The sequence below is a fragment of the Varroa destructor genome, unplaced genomic scaffold, assembly GCF_002443255.2.
Source record: "Varroa destructor unplaced genomic scaffold, Vdes_3.0 BEIS01000002.1, whole genome shotgun sequence".
NCBI classification, from domain to species: Eukaryota; Metazoa; Arthropoda; class Arachnida; order Mesostigmata; family Varroidae; genus Varroa; species Varroa destructor.
The window spans coordinates 25361674-25385820 of NW_019211455.1; the positions used below are offsets into that span (position 1 = coordinate 25361674).

Here is a 24147-nt window from a genome sequence, read left to right on the forward strand (position 1 = left end):
CTTTGTTTCTGTTAGCCTATTGGAGCCGCTGATCAACTGTTGCCATTTCTGGAAAGCTTACCGGCCGTAGTTAACGAACAGGTCCGATTGAACTCCGTTGGCTTCTGCTACCACGGGGTAATACGGTGGCTGTCAAGACGGTCAAGTGAGTCCTGCCTTCACGTTACGCGTCTATCGAGCACATTAACTTCAATAGATGTTGAGACGCCTCGTTTAAGAAAGTGAATATTGATTTACGTTAATAGTTACATTCGTGTGCATTAGTTAGATAGAGCGTTTTTTATCGGTAGCTCAACGCAGAATCGTGAGATATCACCAGTCGACAATAACTTTGGGAACGAGGTATCAGCTAGCTGTTGCTCTAGCAGACCGAAAATAGTAACAGTCAGACAAAGTCTTAATGCGTCGTTGAGTAATGAACAGCTATAAAACAGAAATAACCTCAAAGTAGGTCCTGTGTAGTACACGGTCCCGTAGGCCAAATGCTTTAGTCTGTCGACTTTCGCAAGCTCTCACGCATTGAGTACGCTAGTCTCCGATATTAGAATTAATGGCTTATTCACTTCAGTTCGAACTGAAGCCGATTCAACGATCAGATGTGGGACACACATCGCTTATTGCTACAGCATAAATAGTGGGAAGGGAACACAACTTATCAGCAACGTGTTTTTATGCCATGAACGGCCATTATCTCCAAGTCAATTTAAGATAATAATAATATAGGAAACTGCCATGATGATTATGTATACTTGAACACGATTCTCTTAATCCCTTTTAATTAGCCGAACTATCAACTTTTGACGCCATAATCAGCAGCGCGACGAAAAACGCCGAACGAAAAAAACGTTTGCCTTATGATATTTAGCGTAGCAGTCGTTGTCAATTCATCGTTGTTCTGATGCCACCTGGCTAATGCGCCGGTCGGACGCGTCAGTCGCGCTACGTATCCGCAGAGCGACTGCCAAGTAAGCAGACCGCTGTGGGTTTGAGGTGGCGAAGAATAATAACCCAGAAGTAGAATTTCAGTCTATAAACTGAAAAACTTTAATTTACTATTAGTATAACAGCGCCATTGTTTATATGCGCACTGGCTCGTTTTTCCAGCAGGTGTCAAGGATGAAAGTTTTACAGGTACTCGTAGCCCGGAGCTTACGTAGCCGCAGACGCGTCCATGTTCATGGATCAATATATTATTTGCTCCGCGACAACTTTCAGCGATTTTCCTGGTAGAGGGATTTAGGCTAGAGCGCGTGCGTTCGTACGCCGCTTCAGCGCATGCCAAAGAGGGTCGCGGAAACACAGTTTTCTCTATTACTTTGACGACGAACCTGCAAAGCCTTGGAGCTGCAAGAAGGTAAGGGTCAACCCTACTTGGCGGGTAAACAGCTTCTATTACCATGGCAACAAGGTATGCTTCGAGCCGTCGGAAAATCTGGGTACGCGGATTTGTGCTTGCCGACTCGAACCCGATCGCGTCCAATTTTGCGGTTGTATTTCCCACTAGTCGGCTTGCAAATGCCGCCCGAGCAGTGCACGAATAAATCAGGGAAAGATCTAAGCGAAGCAACATGAAGTTGCAGAGCACTAGAGGATACTGGCCACAATATGAAGGCATTTTTGCAAGCGTGGTCGAATTGCAGCGAAGTAAATAATATATTGATCTGCGGCTATATAAGATCAGAGCAAATCGTTGTGAAACGCTCGTTTCTGCCGGCCACCGGCAAAACTATTCCGATCCACCTATATATATATATATATATGTGCGCTTGTTAATGCTGGCTAAAAATGTGCTCGATTGGTGGCGATATACCAAAAGAGAGGTCATAAACATAAGAGTAGCATTTTGGCAACCGTAATGATTTCTTGTACAAACACAAGGCGAGGACAGTGACTTAATGATAAAAATCGTCCACATCAAAAATGTGATAGTGACAAAAATCTGGAAACAGCCACCGAGCCTCTTTTTTTGTGACAAATGAAATAGCGGCTTACTGTCAGCTACGTGTGGTAACGGTAGAGCTGTCAAATTATTTATACGAGTATTGATTTATAGAGGTATTTTCGCTTCACCAACCATCAAATTAGGAAACCAGATTAGGAAACCAGATTTACGCGTATATATATATGTTTGGTTTCTCCTGCTCCAGCCAATAGAAGCCTTTTTGCTTCACACTTCAGGGTTATAGGGCTCGATATGTACTAATGTCGTTACCGGCAAGAGCCCAGTGTCTAACTTGTGCTAACTTATGGGCGCCCGCCGCTCAGAACGTTTGGCCGCAAACAAGCGCAATATGCTTGTTCGGTAGCTCATCTCTATAAAATGAACGATGATTATTTTCACTCAGTCCCTAAATCACGACAGAGCATTCAAAATGGCGGTAGATGAACTGAGCGTTTTAAGGGTGCTTCAGGCCTAGCCCCTTTTGTTCCCCAAGCGAAAAAAAATTAATCAAAAATATGCCAATGCCCTTACGGTTACCGTCATTCACGTTTACGCAATCGACAAAACTCAGCTCGCTTTCTCTGTCGTTCATTATCTCCGTAGCAGGGGCGTTAACAGAACTTTCTGCTGTTGCTGTTGTTGTTACTCGCGTCTATAAACGAATACGGATTTTAGATGAAACTTTCAGAACTGCCGGGAAATTTTTATTCACACATTGTATATACATATATATATATATATATATATATATATGGGTATATCTAGTTTTGGTTTCACTAGGAATTCTTCTGCCACAGTTTCCTTTGCCTCGCAAAAGCGAATGTAGTTGTTGTTTAACCGTTTCCGAGTGACCCGCGCGATTGGGTTTGTTGTTTGTGTAATGACTAATAGTTGATTCCGCCGATTTCGTCAAACTTTCATTCGGTGGTGTGACGCGAAGCAGGCCACTGCCGATCCTTAGCACTGTCTAATAATTGGAACAATGCTAATGAAAGTTAGCAAAATGTTCACTGTGGCAAAAGTAGTGAGCAGATGGGGGGTGGCTGAGGCCGGAGCCCATTGCAATGATTGTTGACGTCTGTTTATGTTGTTATTACTGCTGCTGATATTGTTGTTGAGGCAGGCTTTGTTTGTTTCGTTTGTATAGCAACGTTCCGCAAGTGAAAAATCTGTTTCTGAATAGTAAATTTGGCAGTTGGCACTTTTACGTGCGAACGTCGGCCGGTCTTGAGATATATGGTGCAGGGGGGCGGGGGGCAGGCAACGTGAGCCAATATTGTGTAGCAACAAGATGGAACAAATCTGGACGTCGAGGTTATGGCAGGGATAGGAGCTAACAAAAAAAAAAAACTTAAACCGCTTTAATTAAATGGCCTTTGTCTCCCTCGCTCGGACTAGCTAACGTTGAGTCTGCTTGCGACACGAGCCCATGTAACGAACTTCGGATTAAGCTGCTCATTTAAAAAATAGATACTGCAACAAATTTGAAAAAAACAAACGTTTATAATCATTATTCGACCACTAAACAATTGAGCTCGCTCAATGATAAATAAGTTTTAAAATAAAAATAAAAAAGATTGTAGTTTGACGTATTGGATAGCGCACACATGTTCTAACGAGGTTAATAAACACAAACAACTGTTTAATTGGTCCGATTTATTCAGTTCGAGCAATAATTATTTGATATCTATGTTGTTATAGATAGATAGATATATATATATATACATTAAGCTAGAAGACCTGATAGTACTTAGATACGTTAATTCACTCGGGACCGGGACGACAAAAATTTGCAGTGGTAAAATGTGCGAGAAAGAGGATCACTTTTATCATTGTTGCTGATACGGATTTCATAGCGGAAGCGAAATCGTAGCCGTTCTCAAAACGATCTCAAGAGCTGTTTAACTAACTGGATACATTGACTTATGTCTTAGTTGGTGTATTTTGCCATTAGAGCTAGAAAAATCCTATGGGTTTTCTTACTTAGCTACTGATATAGCGTGACGTCGTGAGTATTATACAACCTATGACGCCTAATTTATCCGTCTAGTTACTTTGTCTTCGTTACGATATGGCAGGATTTAGATTCAAGCGATGGTGTTTGTTGGGTAACCCACTGAATCAGATCACTTTTGCTGAACCCACTAGCGGGCATTGTGTTACCTTTGATGCTAGCTGTTTCCATTGTACTTACGTAAGATGAAGATATGAAAACTGTCAGATCAGAAATGAAAAAAGGCATATAATAAAAATAATAACTTTCTTTTTTAAAAAACATCGCCATTTTTACGCTGTAGTTTCTATCTATCTCATGTTAATATATCTTAGTCAGATTTAGTTGTATAGTGTTTAAGGGCCTACCTATAATAAATTGCAAATTTTTGATAAAATCACAATAACGGAGCGTCACTGACTACATAATCACATGTTTCTGTTCAACTGTTTCCCTTACTTTCGTCAGATAGGCATTCCTCTGTATGACTTTCCGTACTGAACAGCACCTCGCGACTTTTTTTTCCCCGGTTAATTAACCTACGTTAACTCTATGAATGTGTGCATTGCTGAGATTGATTAGTAAGTGTTTCTACGGTCTGTCGTAGAATTGTCCGGCTGTGGGGATAGCAATGTTATTACAAAATGGGGCAAGTCAAGCCTGTAAGCCATTAAAAACTGCATCGGGCTGATGTCAATTAAAGCATTTGCATCGGTAAAATTCACGATCATAACGGTGGCAGTCACGTACTGCTGCTTATATCACAATAAAAGGGGCCGTGGTAAATCGTCGTTTAGAAGCACCCGCTTCGCACAGTTATGTAAAAGCGAAAAAAAAAAAAAAATTCTGGCCTATTTGAAGTATGTCATCGCTTGTCTATTTTGAAACGTGTACAGTTTATGGCTGGGAAATTAACTTAGTTCCTTCTGCCTCCGAACTAGGAATGGTTCGATCATTTCATCAACGATGAAACGTTCAACGTGGCTGGGTCCGCTCCTTATGAGGCAGCTAGCCTTATGTGGTCGAATAGCCGCTATTGTTTTGTAGAATTAAAAAGTATTTTCTTAAAGCTGTTTCGAACAGCAGCCATCTAGACTAAATCGAACAATTACATTGGCGACAAAAGGACCATTTCTGCTTTCCTTCAGTCATCAGCCACACCTTTATTTTTTCTAGCCAAGCAAGGAGAACTCAATCGTCGATATTTCGTAGTTAACGGGATGTGACACTTATTTAGAACTGCGGGTTAAAGTTACATTTATCATTCGAAATTATTATCGTTCTAAGGAGTCCTCGGCTCCATGTTTCTACTTTAGGTACCCGAGGCGTACTGCAATTAAAATCACTAGAGGTTCACATATTTAATTATATTAGACGCATGTAAGCTTGACTGTATTTGGGCAATTTAACAGTAGGAAAATTGTTTGTTTGTTTTTTTTTTTACTGCATGCACTTGTTAAAGTCTGAGGATGACACCGATATACATGTCTGTGTTCGAAAAAGCGTACGTGGAAATTTCGAAATACTGCACAACAAAATACTATTGCGAGCGCTTACTATATATTGCAAGTAAACGGCTTGACGAAAATTACATTGCGGTTTAATACAATACATATTTGTATCGCATGTGCCTAGATCTAAACTATTCAACAGTTGTGTGTTTTATCGAACTCAGAAAGACTTAGTGTTTACTGAAATGGGCTTCATTTGTAACATTTTTCTTACTGATTTCCATTCTATCTCAAGCATAAGCGATTTACCGCAGCCATTATCTAGCCTTCGCTGCTGTTCTCGCGCGAAGTTCCGTCAAATCAATATAATTTGCCATTACGTTTTTTTACTTTGACACTAAGTTTAGCGCGTCATTTTCCCTGACATTTTACTAGATCCTAATCGTTCTTTAATGGATACACTACGAAACAGATATTTTTATTCGAGGACGTTTTGCCGCGAATGCCCATCCAGGTGTTTCAGATTGCTCATGTTCTCATTATTCCTTTCTGAGAAAAAGTAGGATCTGGGTAGTTTGTTCCCGTTTTGCTATCTAGACAGAATCGATTATTGGACAAATATGGTGACCACTCAAGTAGTGATGAAGAATACTGTTTTGTACTAGTCCCTTGCCCCTGCCCCGGCAGCGATGGTGGTGGTGGTGGTGGTGTGCGTAATACGCTCGCCCTCACGGCCGAACAGGGCGGACGGGCGTTCGCGCGGCGTCGGCTCCATACCGCGTAGAGAAAACATATTCTAATATAGCCTATTCTAGCTTTTCTGAGCTATTTCATCCGTTTAAATAGAAATTAAGGGAGAAATTCATATGGTCAGATCTATTTTGTTCGTGTGCGCTAGTGTTTAAGTGCCTATAGTGTAGCGTACTGTTCGCGTATTTTATCCAGTTTCAGTCAAATGTCGCTGCTAGAACACGTCAACCAGGAGAAAAGGAAGATAATTGTTTAGGATTTTACAGATAATTAGCTATAAGTTCTGTCGAGAAAGCGTTGCTGTGAGCTAACTATACATTCTCGTCGTTTTCAACATAGAGATCCGATGGTGCTATAAGTGTGCGATACCGATGATGAGATTAACTAAACACAACATCTAAGGTACGACAAGAAGTGTTAGGTCGAACTGTGGCGCTTTTTGCAGTGTTACAATGCAATTTTAACGATATTGAAAGACTAAGTGTGTTTAAAGAAGGCCCCAATCACGGCCTGCAAATGAAGGCCCGAAGCAGGTCGCTTGATGAGATAGCATTCGATTACTCCGAGTGGTGGCGGGGTATTGGTATAGGTGAGTCTGTAAGCAGCATAAGATGAAAAAACCATATGATCCATTTGCATTTGTTTTCGGAAATATCGTGAGAAAACCAAAGCTCGATGATAAAACAACCTTGTTCCATTATCACATAACGTCCATCACAGAGGTATTTCGTTTAAAATCGATACTTTCAGACTAATTTAATCGACAACTGCGTCAGTTTCACGTTTTATCTGCTGTGCCAGCTACGTGACTGTCTCGTGAATTTACCCCCCCCCCCCCCAATTCGTGTGCAAACTTCGCCTTTGTCGTTATCTTCAAAACGAAATATTCTCTTAGCTTCTTAATATCAGTAATTTGCTAAATCTAAATTGTACATCTCTATCATTCATTTGCCTTTAACATTTATTATATAAATATATATTTATATAATTTAATGCCAATAATAGAATGGTTAAGAATTCGTTGTTCACTTCATGCAGAATATGCTCAATTGGCATTTTTAAGGCCCACATAGCAGAATGTCCTTTTCGGAAGGCCCAAGACATTATTCTTTTTGTTGTTTAACTTACACGCGTGCCTTACATGCAGGAGCAAGCATGTTTTTTTGCGACTTGATTGTTTTCTATTATGTTTCTCTCTTCAAGCCCTTAACCCTCATAAGGCAAAATATTCGCCCCGCCCGTGAATATTCCTCATTTTTAGTGCATACAACAGCTTCTGTGTGGTAAAGTGGATACTTGGAATTGTCTTTCGTATATATATATATATATATATATATATATATATATATATATGTATATATATATATATATATATATATATATACGAAAGTATTAGCGAACGAGTAATATGAATTGTAGCATACCAGAAATAAAGGCATACAGACAAACAGAGGATAGCTAACAAATCGGGCGTTTCTTCAGCACCACTAATAAGGTAACACTACTATGGGAGAACCACAACATCAATACATGTACCCTATATATGCAGAAATATAAGGTTTTCCATACGCTGCCACAAAAACTGTCGCTGGATTAAGTATAGCTCTTGAGCACTATACATATTTTACTCAGCATATCCCGAAACTTTTCGACCCGGGCCGCGATCGTGTATTAATACAAAACTATTGTACATGACCCATGATACTTTTTGAAACAGGCTTCCATTATTGTTTGCCGAAACGAAATAGCAAAAAGACTTTTTGACGAAGTATTTTGAAAAGGCCCAAATCAAGTCTCTTGATAGGATATGTCACCTACCATTGCACATACTGCAGGCAACTCTACTCCGATCGTCCTAATGGGACAACTATTTTTTTTACGAAAAGGGGCGCAACTCAATAAACAATGACTATTTTGCCGAAAGGAGAAGCCTCATTTCATAGTAAAAAATAATGTTAATTCCCCGAGTGGGCTGAACTGAAGCCAATTTTGAGATAGGCTTTTGAGATTGTGCAGGCGACACGGACGTTATCGAGGGAGGCACAATTGCCAGGTCCCCTATCAATAAGCGTTTTCTTGTGAAAGCACCGACTTTACGTCATAGCTACTTTAACGAAAAGCAACGATACGGAAAGTTTCGTATTTTCGGAAAATTCACACTGTTCATTTAGCCTAATGTTAAGTTTGGCAGGGCTCCTTACATGAACGGGAAAAAAATTCATTCAATTTGATTTGGTCACTTGTGTTTACGTCAAGATAATTCGTTAGAATTTATGCGGCGAAGGACAAGTAATCGGTACTTGTGCGGGAACGATTTTGAATTGTCTCACTATAAAGCAGTATTTATTTAGCAGAAACCACTGTTTCTGCTGATAAAAGTAAAAGTCCTGTTTACTAACGGTCGCCGTGCCTGCAAAGCCTATTTGACTAGAGGATTTAACTTGTCATACCGTTGATGATATTTCAACATAGCGAAGGTAAGGATCCACTAGTCGGGTGAGATAACATCAATATAATAGCGTCAGCATCTATTGAAATGAATTTTTTCTTATAATAAGATAATCTAATACTTACCATAATACACAATAAAAGGATACTGGTGAATGGTTTATTTCGATTAAATGATAGTTGGGATCACTGATCTTATGGCTCGATCAAACTACCTTTGCTTCTAAATAAATTTTACAATTATACAAAACGTGGTACTAGCTAGCGGATACTATGGGACTGGAACATTGCTTTCTTTCCGCTCCATCGCTTCAGGCATCCTAAATGTGTAATTTTTTTGAAGGAAAACAATAGATGATAAGCTTATTATTTATCCATGCCGATACAATTAAAAAGTATCAATACTAGGATTTTTTTTTGTAACTAACATCAAATAGTAAATAAATATTGTTTATAATTTTCCTATCCGTAGAATCGTTTGCTTTCATACTGTAATGCTTTTAGACGAGTCGTCGATGGCTACCGATCACATCGTTGAACTAGTTGGCATCCATTATACCGGACCGGTGCAGACGCCTTCGTGTGTTCAGAGCCTCACCGGAACAGGACTAACGGCACCCCTAATCAAAGATGTCTCCCTCGAAGTGCACGCCGGCGAAGTAATGGCCGTCCTCGGTAAGCATCCATGCTTTTAGATTTAGTCTCACTGAGCAAGCAGCTTAGTACAGATGTAATTAATCGCGACCAGACTGACGTTATCAATAGCTCTCCGATTGAAAATGAAGATAACTCCTCTACGTATATACGTACCTCTTAATGTTTCGCTGCTGCAGGTTGCTGACACGATCATCCCTATATCCAGAACACAACCTAATTAAAAATATCGGCTCAAGCAATCGGGCAGCAGGAAGACGAATTTAACTGTCCTCTAACAGGGTAACTGCATAATAAATCTTACACGAAATTTTACAAGGAACGATCGTTGAACTCGAGGGTTTCACTCTTTTGTGACTGATACATATGAGAATAGGTTTGTAACGCGACGATGTCTGAAGGGGGGCAATAATATCTGCCAAGTAGAAGGCACTGAAAATGCAAATCTTGTTGTTGGCACAACATATTGATCACCATCAACAGCTATTGTAGTTGGCATCAAAGACAGCACCAAAGAGCCTCGTTGCCTTTTTTTGAGGAGTTATGTCTTTAGCGACTTTTGCGTTCACACACATTTACCGACAAGAACAGCTCCTCCTTATACCTATAATAGTCATATAGAGTACTGTCGAGTTACGCGGAAACATAGATATAACATGATTATTTTTTACCGCTTTTTATCTTTTGATTATCCTGTTGAATTCCATGCTGAGCGGCGGTCCTATTAGTACTATAGCTTTGTTCAAATATTAAATGTCGCTATGTCGCCGCTAGCGATGTTGACGACGTTGAGTAGTCCTCTCAATGAGAATCCTGAATCGTTTGAGATATTCGAAAACGAAGTCAGTGGATTAAAGGTGGGGTAACCAACGAAAAGGTTCGCTGTCGCCGACCAAAGGACTTTTACGATTATCAACGGGTCCAGTTCGCTATCCATCTCTCGCAGAGCCTCAAGCAGGGCCGGACATAAGATGGCGTGCAGTAGTAGTTACCATAGCGGCAACTTACCGCTTCGTGGCTAGCAATTTCGGTAGCGTTCAATAGTTCATTGCCTTGCATTAATATTCAGCAATGTCTAAAACGGCAAGACAAATGCGGGAAGGAGGGTCGCGGCGTTGTTGAGACAGCCGCTTTACCCCCAATTCAATTAAATGGAACAGCATTTCCATTTAACTGTGACTGGGGTTGGCTTAGCTGGTAGGAAATGTTTGACTGGCGTGACGTTACTCGACCGCCAAATTTGAAACTGCGAGAAGTGTGTAACCTTGTTGACGGCGTTTAGTGAGGTAGCATCTGATTCCCCTCATCCACTTACCGAGGGTGGTATGAACTCACGAAAGGCTGAAGGTTCGATTACACACTTCGAGAGCCGCTTGTAGGGCTAAGTAGTACTTTTCGTTTGCAATAGCACAGAAGAAGTTAGGTACGCAGCAGAAAAACGAAACGCGGTTTCATTCATGGATGACCTTGCAAATATTATTTTCAGCCGATGTAGGCTTATAAGTAATCTGCAACAGATGTAGTTGCAGTGATTGGTAAAATCAACAAAAGACTTGAATAAAAAAATTCATATATTTATCTATCGGGTTGGAACTAAGCATGAGTCGGCCGAGTATATGCCTCGAATTTTTGTTCGAGTGAATTGTTGTTGTTAATATATTTTGTTTGTGTCATTGTGCAAATACTAAATAGTTCCCTAAGTTAAACCTCTGTTACTCATTTTTATATGGCAACATGGAACTTGTCTAGATTCTCAACGTGAATATGTGTGACAGAATTTTCATTCTTAGAACCTACCTTGCTTCCGGGAGGACATCGTCAGTTGTGACAAAGAGTTCACGTTTGTATTGGGAAGATCGCACGGAACAGCCGATAGTTCAGGCGCGGTTCGTATCAGTATCGTCTCAAGCAGGTTACACGACTTTCAATGCAGCTGTCTGTTGATTAGTTCAGCCAACACTACGGGGACGTTCCCGCTAGAGTACTTCTGGTATCGGCTAAAAAGGGTACGATTTAATTGTATACGATGGCTCCTTGAAACGCTTTCAAAGAATCAGGACAGAGACGCTGACATAAATTCTTTGAATAAACCATAAATTATCTAAAAAGATTTATTTTTTATGAATTATCTTGCATTTGCAAACAGCAATTATGCGAAGTTCAGCCGAAAGCATAAAAAACGAAACTGCAATAGATGTTGTCTGCGTATCCGTTATTGGTAACCCTTCGTAATGGGCCACTTCGACGCTAATACGAAAAAGCCGACTAATTCAATGTTCACAGTTCAGTAAGTTACGATCTTTGACTACCAAATCGCTGATCTTGAGCTTAAAGTGCGTTTTTGCTGAAATTTGACAGAGCTTTTGTCGACGGTTTCTGATCATTTTCGAGGGGTTACTATAATAAAAACATACTTTATTATTACAATGGTGCGCCTATGTACAAGGCAAGTATACTGTGTTTTAAGATTATCTAGTGCTTGACCGCGCAGCGCGCTCGACACTTTCCATAGAAATAGGTTATTTACAGGTATCGGTAATCGTCGATGAGTTTTGGATCTGGTGTTTGTCTCTGATCGTGTAGAACAATGCTAGTGTTAAATTTAAAAAATGTCCACTTATTGATAAGAAATTCCTAGGTATTTTTTTTATCACACCGACATTTGTAGCTAATGTGTTACTCTCAATTTTGTGAAGCATTTCTTGACCTGACCTAAATATCATACGGGTGCTACCTAAATACCATACAAGTGCCCTAACGCATATCTTCAATATACAAAGTTCGACAGATGAGCGTAAGGTCCAGTTAGAGCGGCGCGTGATGCTTTGTGTATTTTCAGGTAACTGTCGTGGTAAACCCTAGACCTCGATGAATCCTTGCGCTTGCGAATTGAGTACGGCAATGGAATATACATGGCTATAGAAAATAGTAATTCCTTACCCGATAATTTTAAATCTAATCCATTGGCCTATTCATGAAAACACATCTAGGGTAAACTGCCATCGTATTTCTCGGCTCCTGAATATATTTTTACACAACTAGCCTACGTTTTTAAATTGCCACTTCGAGTACTACATACGTTACTGAATTTACATTGGAAAATAGATATGTGAGATTCATGGATTGTACCTTGAGGTCAATGAGGAGGGTTGTAGCGATATCTGTGTGTTTCCCGTTGATTGTTTCACCTTCGATTCACTTTACCAGTCGATCGATGATGCTAAAACGCAGAAGGAACTTGAGATGCTTGCCGGTACACCCAGGTCCACTAACCACACTGTTACCATTCGGATTATGTCTGGCACTTCGGCGCTTTGAAAAGATCGGCTGAAAGTCTTCCTTTAAGAAGTAGTGCAAAGTCCAAATATTGCGCTGCGTTCGATGTAAATTCGTAGAAGAGTACTTGTACCTTTTCTCGATAATCCGTTATTAATTTTTTGTCTAATAGAACTCGCTTCGTCGTGCCCAGTTATGCTTCTATAAATTATAATTTTTATTTGAGAATACCACTTGTGTAGGGGTGTGACGCTACAAGCGACAACTTCAAACAACAAGAGGTTTATATTAACTTTTGACAATGTAACATTTTATAACGCACTTCTTCTGAAACAACGACTTTCGACCACGCAAGATTCTGTCCTTCTATCAAGAATTTCAACAAGTCACTGCAGTATTTCCGTCAACAGAGCGACATCCACTAAAGAAGTGATAACGAGTGTCCATAGCTTCATTCCTACCGAGTGGAAGTTCATTTAAGCAAATATAATTTGGACTCATGTTTATAAAGACATTTTTTAGCCCGTTTCTGGTTCTGGTTCCTGGACGAGTCATGCTATGCAAAAAAAAAAAAAAAAAAAATGTTTAATACCACATTTCTACGTATGACTTCACGATAATGCGAAATTTCAATATCTTTTCACACAACATAAAGATTGCTATTACTACCCTGGATACCTATTTTCTCGACTGATGCGCATCCGTCTGGTCTTCTAAGTTGTCGTGTCGATACACTAAGATCATTCTTGAGATCATGTAGAGTCTTCTCGTCTCCATAGGCTCCAGTCGTATTACACGTTCCTTAGTTGTGACTGCTACTTATTACGTGAGCTCATGGGTTGTTCTTGTTTTTGGGCGTTGTCTTATTGTTCACTGGTGTAATGGCCGGCGGATGGGGTGCGACTGTGGGCACCGGGGTCTGTGGACTATCGATACCCTCAACTTGCGTTGGAAGTCAAAAACATCTCTATGTCGATCTCCAATCAATGCGCTCTTCCCGAAACTTGTAATATCTATTTTGTTAGTTACTCCTCCCTGCCCTCAGATCCGTACTTTTCCTAATTCCGTCTTAAAGGAGGTTGGTGTAATCGTACCGGCTCGAACCTAATTTGCCTATTTGATACAACTTTAAGCGGTCACAGTCGGTAACGAGTGATTGTAATGTATGAGTCAGTGAGGGGATCTGATGCTTCGACGGAGTAGAATTTTTTAACTTCATATAGGGTTGCTTGGCGTTCTCGTGACCAGTCAAAATATTTTTTCATCTTACATAGTAATGCTGATAATAGTAGTATCTGATTTAGTTTATAATGGTTTAGTATAACAATAAAATTATTTAGTTCATGTTCGGAGTATCTTAGAATAATCGATCTGAAATCTGACGTTTTTAATCCACTGGAAAAGTTCATCAGGTCCTTTATTATGTTCCGTGGCGCTAAAGTCTGCATCAATTAATACTGTTGTTAATCCACTTGTTATTGTATCTAAGTTCCTGGAAGATAGCGAACTAACTAATTCTGACGATCTTCTAACGAGCATTTATTGTCAACAACTACTTCGATTCGTCATCGACTTTAATCTGTAAACATCTTTCCACGTAACTTGAGGTTTGAGATAATTTTCTGTAAAAATGCTTCTTGATAGCAACTGTGTATATCTTGTGCACTGCTAACTTGGTAAACGTACTGTTTGTGCTCGTAAAGTTTGTGCTTAATTCACGACGATGTTTCTTTCTACTGAACGCAAGCTTAAATATGTGATTTGTTGTGGAGGCGGCGTCCGCTTTTGCGTCCAAATACTTAAGGCTACCTGTCTTTTTCGTCTTCGTATTCGGGTTTTGGCACGGTCCTATTTACAGTCGTTACCCAGATATGGCCGAAATCTAGGTCATTTAATAGAGACGGTCCATTTCGTAGGTGTATTCGTTAAAAATGGTGCTAAAAAACCTTTCTCACACGTCGCCGAAAAAAAAAAAAAAGAGTTGTCTTCTAGAACCTAACAACCAATTACGGCCAAAAAGTGTAGCCTGTCGCGACCATTTACCAACTTGAGTCTGAAAGTCTTGACAGTATATGTGAGTTGTAGTTCAACTTTTAAGTTACCAATCGTGCCTCCTTCTTACCATTTTTGGCTATCGCGTCTATATCTGACATACCGGTTGCCAAATAAAGGGCCGCTAGGAGGGTCCAACGAGAAACTAAGAACTCTGTCATAATGTCCCGGTGTAAGAGGGGTCGTTCGTTATCGTTGTTGCTGGGCTGCTAACGGGATCTGTTTACGGCTCTAAACAAATTTATTTATAAAAGACTTTACGGTTCCGAGTATTGATTTGTATTTGTAGTGATAACCGCTAGATAAATAATAGCAGAGGCTCGTCGACTAGTATCTAAATTGAGGCGCTTTGTTGTTTGGTATCAATATTTACGTTATATATATATATATATATATATATATATATATATATATATGCATACATCATCGTTCACTTCGCATCACTCTTGACATAATTTTCCACCTTCACTGAGGTCGGCTGACGTGTAAAGGTTGCATTATGTGTATATAGTCCATTTCAGCTTATCTCTCTCCTGGCAAAAATATATCTTCAGCGGTTCCTGCGTACTTAACCTTGGGCTTTTTTTTTGTTACAGTCACCTCTCATCACTCGCCTGTCATTTCGAGGCCTTTATAAGGTCCGTCGTAAGATTCAATTTTATTTCTTCGATGCATCAATGCACCTACTTATTTAGATGAAGGCTTAACAAGCTTAGCGTACCATCAGTGGCCAATCGTCGTATGGTTAGATAATATATTATCTGCTCGGACAGGGCTGAATTTACGGAATGGGAACATTTGCATTTTTTGTGATTGTTCCAGCCTGCAAAAAATCTCAGATTGTCTGTGAAGTGATGTCCCTTTGGTGAGTAGCAGAGCATCACACAGCGGTATGCGCTTGCTTTGCAGGTAACGAACGTTCAAATATTCCCGCGAAATTGCCTCAAACGCGAAGATATAGATGGGTGGGTAAGGCTTAGTGGCGTAAACGTTGGAGAAATTATAGTCAAGCTGTTTTAGCCAGTGAATATGACAAAACAAATAGCGAGCCTGAAACAGTGAAAGCCATCCATCATACGTCAATAGCTTCTGGACAGGGAACGATTCTAAAAATGATTCTTGACATCTAAGTGGTTTACTGTTATTGAAGATCGAGTTCCTTGCCTAGAGTTGTACCTATTCTAACTATGACGATATTAATACGTCGTCTATAACATGGACGGGCTCGTTTTTTATCGTATCTAGTGCGATTACTTGGCTGGGCTGAATCCGGATCTGACGTCTTCAACGCTGATCTCGCCAGTGTGAGTTCTGTTGTTCCTGACTGAATAATAGGCAGCCGATTAGTCTGAGATCTATTTCAGCGGTTTCGCATTACGGAAGACAACTCTGGGTATTAGTAGCATCTTCATAGAGAACAAATAGTAATATTCATTTTTAAGGAGATATATCGATCAACTTTCATATCCGTTCCAAGCACCCATAGGTAACCTGACAATGCCGAAGTTTGAACTAATAATGCAGGTACAAGGCTTGAGCCTTGCTCGCTAGTTGCGTGAGCTAACATAGTGAGACGACAAAGCTGTAATAGCATAACTAGGAAATAGGTAACGCTACATTTCTGAACAATGGGCGAAGCCAGACAGATTCCGACATGTAATTAGCTAAATGAATTTACATATGACCTTTACAAGATCGATATCCTGTGTTAACTACGAAGCGAGATTTCCTGGCAGGATCTACTGTGTCGTCACATCAGCTAAAAATGAATAGCTTACATTTCTACTTCGTTGCATATAATACATTGTATTTTAGGCTTGTTTAATTTTATGCGTTACGAAAGAAGAATATTGTTACTTGAGTCTCAAATACGATACAAGCTTCAATCGGTAACCAATTGTCCCCAATTTGCCATGAATTTTATTCGAACCTAAGAAAAAAAAGATATATAAAAACATATACAAATATGCGAGTAGGTCAAGTGATAAAATGGATGTACTAATCGCGTACGAAAGTTGAACATTAATCTAATTCATGTCCTGTTTTTCGATTTTGCGACAGGCTCGAAAGGCAGTGGAAAAAAAGCGCTTTTGGAGGTGATTGCCCGACGAGCCATGGGCCCGACGAGGGGCCAGATACTGCTCAACGATATACCAATCACAGTTCGGCTTTTCCAGGTAAGCAGTAGCTACGACGACGAGCCTTATGGCCTGTAGCCCTATTCGAACACTCTAATCGAATTTTTACGTAAGGACAGAGTAGCCATTTCGACGTCTTGACACATCAAACCGTCAAGCGAGTTGTAAGGTTCGTTGCGGCAGTTGAGGGACTTGGATGCCAGTAATAGGGCAATTAGACGTCTTAACAACACGGCCTTTCATGTAAAGATAACTCAAGTCCTGCGCGCCATGTTCATCCGGGGCTCCATTGGTATCGTGTCGAAGGGTCGTAAACATTTATCCTCGACCTCGAAAAAACATATCTTCGACGGTCTGCGTATAGGTTGTTAGCCGATAACTCGGATATCTTTAACCCGCAAAAATAATATGGATAAACTGCAATAGCATGTCATAGTATTTTACAACGCAAATCTTTCGAATTTTGTACGAACAGCTTGAGGGGCTGTATGAAGGCCGAGGCGCATGACGTTGCAAAATTGGAGAGTGCTAGTAATCTATTATATTTTTTTTCTGTTAAAATGGGTGGAACAATGATACGCTAGTTTCTAATATTTTTACCCTTTAATAAAGTTTTATTTGAATTGAAAATCAATTGAATAGCTTGTGAGCCCAACGTGTAGGACCCGTATGACTCCTAGATAAATCAAACGAACCCCTATAATCTAAAGATGGTAAGTCTGAGTTTGCAAGATTTCGCTGAATTTGCTCCACCAGGCGGAATAGCGTTCGAGATTATGTTTGCCATTAAAGATACATAAAAAGTCACCCCCATGCCGCCATTTTTCATAACAGCGGTTTACAGATCCAAAAAGAAGAATTACATCCGAAAATGTAATAAATCGTTTACTAGAATGGCCAACATGATCTGCTAGCATATTTTATGAAGAAATTAAGGTTAAGTTTACTCAAGGTTAAGGTTAAGTTGAGCGATAATATCTTACTTTCGTTTCTTGCCTCTTCGGTTGGCTTTAAACAAATACTTCAGAGTCACAACGACCTCCATGCGATCCGATGCGAAATCAGTTCTTTCAAACTGTTCCCCGAAAATTGCAATGTATAACAGAAGCGCTAGATAAATTACGTGACAACAAATGGTAACTCTTTACCTGGCTTACGAACACCTAATCAAATATCGAGGGTTGAAGGCGATCGACCATTTTAAAGACTACCTCTACTGAAGAGTCATGAGAGTCTACACCGATCTAGCAGAGTTAGATATTTAGATCGGACATTCCTATTAAGAATTACATTTATCACGCAACAAAAATAGAATTTTAAAGAGCGAAAAATCTAAATATTTCTTTAATAATAAAATACGCTGTTATCAGCCGAATTACCGTATGGATCAAATGTGTGGAAACATTTTCCTCATCGTGTATACGACTTCGTGAAGCCTAATGGCATAGTTAGAAGTCAATATAGAATAGACGAAAGGACAGGAGTGAGGTCGACTCTGCACAATATATCTCGTAAAATAGAAGTCCACTGCGGTGAATTTTAATAAGGTGTACTATCATCTTGATCCTATTGTACTCTTAATTGATTGGAAAATTACAGGAGCAGTGTGGTTACGTACCTCGTCGGGTTAACCTCGTGCCTGGCCTCACTGTACGACAAAGTCTTGACGTAGGCGCCCAGCTGACGGTCGGATCGAAAGTGCCCGCATCGGTAAAGAAGGCCCGGGTTAAACAGGTGCTGAAATCTTCTTTTTTCTATGTCTAAGCGGTCAATTGTCATTGTTGGCAGCAAACAATTTAATTCGATGATTCAATAATGCAAAATAAACATATTAATTAGTAAGTAAAATAAGGGTAAACGAACCTTGCTTACTTTTTTCGCCAAGATACATAATATAATTACAAATAAAACTCCTCTCTAAAGATTATTTGATCTCCGAAAAGGAGCGTATTATTATAATAATACTTCTCAATAGATGCCCAAACTGATGACACCAAACACAGTTCTAACACCACCCTTAACGCGATAAGAAAGCAGTTTTGATTAAGTTTCTATTGCTACTAACAGTAGATGTTTTCTTTTTTGGACAATGGTCGCGTTATGTTTTATCCAAACTATTTTTTGTCCAATTTTATCTAGCCCCAAGATAAGATTTCTAGTGTTTTGCGCAAGTTTTCGGATTAGCTTGTCTGATGTAATGATCCATTGAATACTACTTTTATAAGGGTTCAAAAAATTTATTCACTCGTAGACTTTCACAGTAATTTAAATTGAGCTTAAGGCTGTGTAAGTTAAATTGACTAGAGTTACTGCTTGAACCGCAGGTTATGGCCGATCTTGCATTGAATGGCGTCGCAGACCGTGAGGTGTCTACACTATCCATCAACGAGCAGAGAAGGCTTGCAATAGGGCTTGAGCTGGTCAGAGATCCGGGTATGCCTCTCGGGTAGTACTCACTTGTATCAGCACCTCCTCGCAGTTACTGACAGTGCTGCGAGTATCATACTTTTGAAACAACCTAGGCGAATTTCTATGTTCTAATATCTGGCCAACTCGTCTACTGAAACCTAACTAGATCACTGATTTTTATCATTTCGCAGTTCTGGTGATTCTTGATGAGCCAACAGCGGACCTGGACCCGTTAAACACCTACTTCGTAGTATCAATTTTAGCCAACCACGCTAAAAAGTACAACCGTATCGTGCTGATGTCGCTGTCAAAGCCGCGGTCTGACATTTTCCCCTTTCTCGATCGGGTAACTTATTTGTGCCTCGGCGAACTGGTCTACACTGGAAGTACTCGACATATGCTCGACTATTTCCGCAATGTCGGATTTCCCTGTCCAGAGATGGAAAATCCCCTTATGTATTACTGTAAGTGTTGAGCAAAACTGGGCATTCATTTTTTTTTTGGTGACATGCTATCTGCTAGCAATAAGGCAGTACTGAGTAACACCAAAGCTAAACTGGCTTATGTCAGTTATTACAGATAACGACATCAATAGGTACCTTGCTGTATACCTAAGCTAGAAGTACAATGCATAAATAAGGTTCAGCCCTATCTACTAATTGTTTTGTTTGGAACTTACTTAGTGACTTATTGTTTGGAAAAGCACTGTTGGCATGTGGACTTTTATAACTTTCGCAGTGTGTTTATCGACTGTCGACCGGAGAACCCGCGAACGATTCCTCGAGTCTTCTTCACAAATTCAAAGCCTTGTAGAAAAGTTTCGTATCGAGGGGGCACGGTACCGCAAAATAGCCTCCGGGGCCATATCCGATGCCACACCACCGCCACCGTCGGACTACAAGTTACCGTTAACGGGTTAGTCTAAATAATCCGTATTCATCGGCACTGTTCCATGTTCAGCATCACTTATGCTTACTGTTATAGTTTTTCCCATTAAATTGATTCGTAGAACTACGCCGATTTTCTTTTGCTCTTAGTACAATAGTGCAGAAAACAAACCTATGATAAAATACGGGTGTGCAAAAAATTATTATTAAAAGTATACAATAATGGAGCTTCCCGTGAATTACTGAAATATAATTTTGCATTTAATTATCTATCATTTTCGATTTGGCTTTAAGAAGATGAGCAAATAAAACCTTTTCATAGATATTCTTTGTAGCGTTTAGTTAACGTTTACTATAGTACTTGAATTTTTATCTATACTAGGCTCTAATGATAACCTTTAATCGATGTTTTTTGCTTTATTGTATTTATGTCTGTCACTAAATATCCCTAAAATAGCATATGGCCAGCCATCTTCAGTGCAGGTATTCGCAGCCTTGTACGGCCGTTTTATGGCGTCATCATTTAACTTCAACTGGCGCGCCATCCGTGACCTCGGATTTCGAACTTTGGTGCTTCCTGCCTTTTTCGCGTTCATGCTCTGCTTTTTCCATCCGCTACGGGACTCACAGCAGAGCTTTTTCACTCGAAACGGTCTCATTCTAAGCGCAATTACAGCCACCAGCTTCCTCTCAGCTGCCATCACCGCTATCACCTGTAAGCATACACTAACTTTTGCGTATTACATAGCGCGTTAAAGTAAATATCTATCCGTAAAGGTTCCTAAGTACAGTTTAAATGCTTTTAGCTGGTATAGATACGCACAGTTTCATAGAACCTGCATGTGAGGCCTCTCTTCTGTAGTTTCCATTGTTTTCATTATTGGAAGCATTTTTTTTCCAAAACACAGGTGGTATACTGACACGGCCATATCTGCCTTTGAAGAAGTTTCTATCGAGCGACAGGGCTGAACAATCCGAATATTTAGACGGGTCTAGGAAAACGTTCCCATGAGCAAACCCCGAGAAGAGGCACCTTCTGTCGTTAACTGGCTGGCCATATAGACTGAATGAAGTCGAACGGATTATGGAGTCTTTTTGTTGCGCTTGGTGACGGTGTCAGTAGAAATCGAAGTCTGTTGTATATCTATCTTCTTTTTAGTGCATTTTTTTTGCAATTGTATTTATCATTCCTTCGAATCTTTAAAATGTGCCTCTCTTTCCCAATCGAAACTCTTTCTTTCAGCCCGTCTCATATCAAGTTAATCTCTTCAACGAGAGCGCCATGCGACAATATACAAATGCACCTAGTTGCACTGTAAATTTTCGCCATTGTGTATCTAAATTGTCGCTGCTCGGCTACAACTGTGATATCAGCTTTTCTGACGGTGACAGCCGCAAAGGTGCTTACAGTGCTCTGAAACAAGGGCGACCTGCAATCGGCTTTTGACCTTCATTAGCGAGTTGTTCTTGTCGCGTTTCGTGCATGTTCCTCTTCCAGGACTTGTTCCTAGCGCGGTCCTGGTTCAACAAATTCAGTACATCTTAAAGACTCGAATCCAGCTACTACGAATTGAACACTAGCGTCGACTCGGAGAGGTAGAGCATCCTTTGAACAAGCCGCAGAATTCTCGTCTGCCGCTAGTCTTTGCCGCTAATTCAATCAGTCACCAATATAGAAAGTCACCTCCCCAAAGATGAACATATTGGTCTTCTTCTCGAACTAGCCCGAATGAGTGAGGTGAAGAAAAAGAACGAAAAATGATCTCGTAAATTACCCGCGACCCATTGACGAGCTAGCAGAACTCTAGAAAGACTCCGCAACAGCGCGGCGTTGTCTTCGCTGCGAGCTAGCAGCCGTTGAAGCCTTGTACCTTATCTTCGTCTTGGTTATTCTCTGCGAAACCGTATTACGAAAGCTCAATATGCGTGCGTGTGTGAAACACAGGCACCGATACATAGAAGCACTATACTTTAGGAAAAAAAAATTATCGAAGTAAAAAAAGCGAGTTCTAACGCTAACTCCAGGTCCGAGGTCGCAGATTCGCTGTAGTCGCATACCCGGCGTGATCCCCCGCTCCTCGGTGTGTGAAGAAGTAAAAGGTGCAATAAGAAATGGGTCGTGGCAGCGCGAAACAACACTTTGCCTATTCTCGGGCCACGTCAAAGGCAGCACGTGCTTTCACAAACGCATTGATAGGACGCGTGGTCATTCGACCATCCATATCGGGACACGGACAGTAGCAATGGCTGCGGTAAAGTTTTGTAATTATGCACACTTTGTGTAGCATCTATAGTGGAGAAGACCGCATGCACATTACACAGCTAGGGCACCATGCAAAGACAAATGAAGGGTGTTTATTGCAACAATATAAGTTTTTAACTAGAGTGATACATCCATAGATAGATCGTGTTTATATACATACATACATACATACATACATATATATTATTGGTAAGTATCGCTCAAAAAAGTAGAAGGGAAATGAGGCACTGATGGATAATATGGTGTCTCCTAAATAACTGCGCATAAGCAACCATGTCTAATTGTGATGATTGAATATGTTCCGAAAGCTTGAATTGAAAATTGAATATGTTAATGTGCAGAGAATTAGTTTTATTAAGTGGTTACGTACAACACTTTTTAGCCAAGAAGTTGACTCATTTTTTAAATGAACTGCGTTTTGGCTATTAGCTTACATTATATATATTTTGAGGTTTAGGTTTAACCTTACTGCGAAGTGTGACATAGTCACCGATGACGAGGAAAACATTTTTCTACTACAAATATAGAAGGTGGGTTCATAAAGGACAAGGGTTATACCATCCACTTTGTTCTTCTAACAGGGGAGCTTTGATCTTCCGTTTTATTACTATAGAACTTCCAGAACGTTTGAGATGTATACGAGTCAGTAATTTGGTTTGATTAGGGATTCAGGGTTTTCTTTAGACAAAATGTTGAAGAAAAATGCGGAAATTATTTAAATAATAAATGGAACAAAGTAACCATCTTTTTTTTTCTATATCACAGTGTCGCCGGACCCAAAGCTATATTCGCAAAAGCAAAGTGAGCGTAAAATTACATTTTATAAAAGTCATTGCATTGAGTTATATTGCATGGTTACCCGGGGACCTTCTGGGTCACGGTGAGGTAAAGGTCTATTCTACAAAAAAAAAAAAACTGAAAGAACTAAGGGGCCTCAGAATAGCAGTCAGCTTAGCAGGGGTTCGTATATGTGTATATATGTCAAGTTAAACGAACACATCGTCTTTTCGTACTCGTTGTACCCTATATCATTGTCGTCGTCGAAATGTGACACGTAGAGTCCCTAGAAAAAAATTTGATGACCTTATTGGTATGAGATGAAGCGACATTGTTGACATCCAAGCATGATCCTAAATAGAATGCATGATAGATAATTATTTATACCATTAAAAATGATAGTTATACGGGCTTCATTATGGTTAAGTTGGTTTGGAAGAGTGGTTTTTACTGCTCTTTCTAATTTCCTAGACAAAATATAACTTGTGGATGTGTTAGTAGCTGGAGTATTTAAAATTCAACTTGCGGTTACATAATAGAACTGCATGTGGATTCACATATAGTAAATAAATCACAATTTTTACCTGTCGAATTTGGCTGTAAACTAGTATGAAACACCGTATTATCATCACAACTTGCTCTAAGAAGAATATCACGCTGTTTTTAGTCTCGTTGAGTGATTGACGTTTTTTTCCGTAGACGTTACAACTAATACTTTCTCGAAAATGAATGAATCGTCAACCAGCGCACAGATGCATCGTCCGGATGGCTAATCCGCATCACTATAAGTGCGCTTCGATGAACTAAAAGGCCCGGTAACACGCTGGTTCAAATCTCAGCTTTTGCAAAAAACAAAACCTACCAGATATTAATCGTACGACAAACGAGGTACTGCTACGAAGGGTAATAGTCGTGCCTGTATGGTTGCCATGCTATTCCATAGGTCTATTAAAGAAACCCTAGACAAATAAAGTTCTTGATGCCCTATCTAAAAAGAAGTGATTCCGAAGACTTATTCACATAAAAAAATAACTAGAAACACTGAATAAAATTAAAAACGCCGAATTCTTGATAAATATATTGATATATTTTTTCCGTGGTACCGGC

At 39.9% G+C, this 24147-nt stretch overlaps 1 protein-coding gene across 11 annotated transcripts in view; it reads left to right on the forward strand.

Moving 5' to 3' along the window:
* The window catches only part of LOC111245760 (ATP-binding cassette sub-family G member 5-like), a 93914-nt gene that overhangs the window by 53916 nt on the left and 15851 nt on the right, over nucleotides 1-24147 (forward strand). For 5 of the 11 annotated variants that reach the window (XM_022794487.2, XM_022794489.2, XM_086979235.1 and 2 more), the window contains exons 2-8: nucleotides 9089-9259; nucleotides 16628-16743; nucleotides 18304-18438; nucleotides 19029-19137; nucleotides 19305-19577; nucleotides 19852-20028; nucleotides 20458-20715. In XM_022794487.2, the coding sequence (XP_022650222.1) occupies nucleotides 9089-9259; nucleotides 16628-16743; nucleotides 18304-18438; nucleotides 19029-19137; nucleotides 19305-19577; nucleotides 19852-20028; nucleotides 20458-20715 (1239 nt within the window). Of the gene's footprint in view, nucleotides 1-6097; nucleotides 6726-8456; nucleotides 8614-9088; nucleotides 9260-15851; nucleotides 15871-16627; nucleotides 16744-18303; nucleotides 18439-19028; nucleotides 19138-19304; nucleotides 19578-19851; nucleotides 20029-20457; nucleotides 20716-24147 lie in introns of those variants that run through there. The other 6 variants (XM_022794491.2, XM_086979234.1, XM_022794485.2 and 3 more) reach the window with 5 other exon arrangements.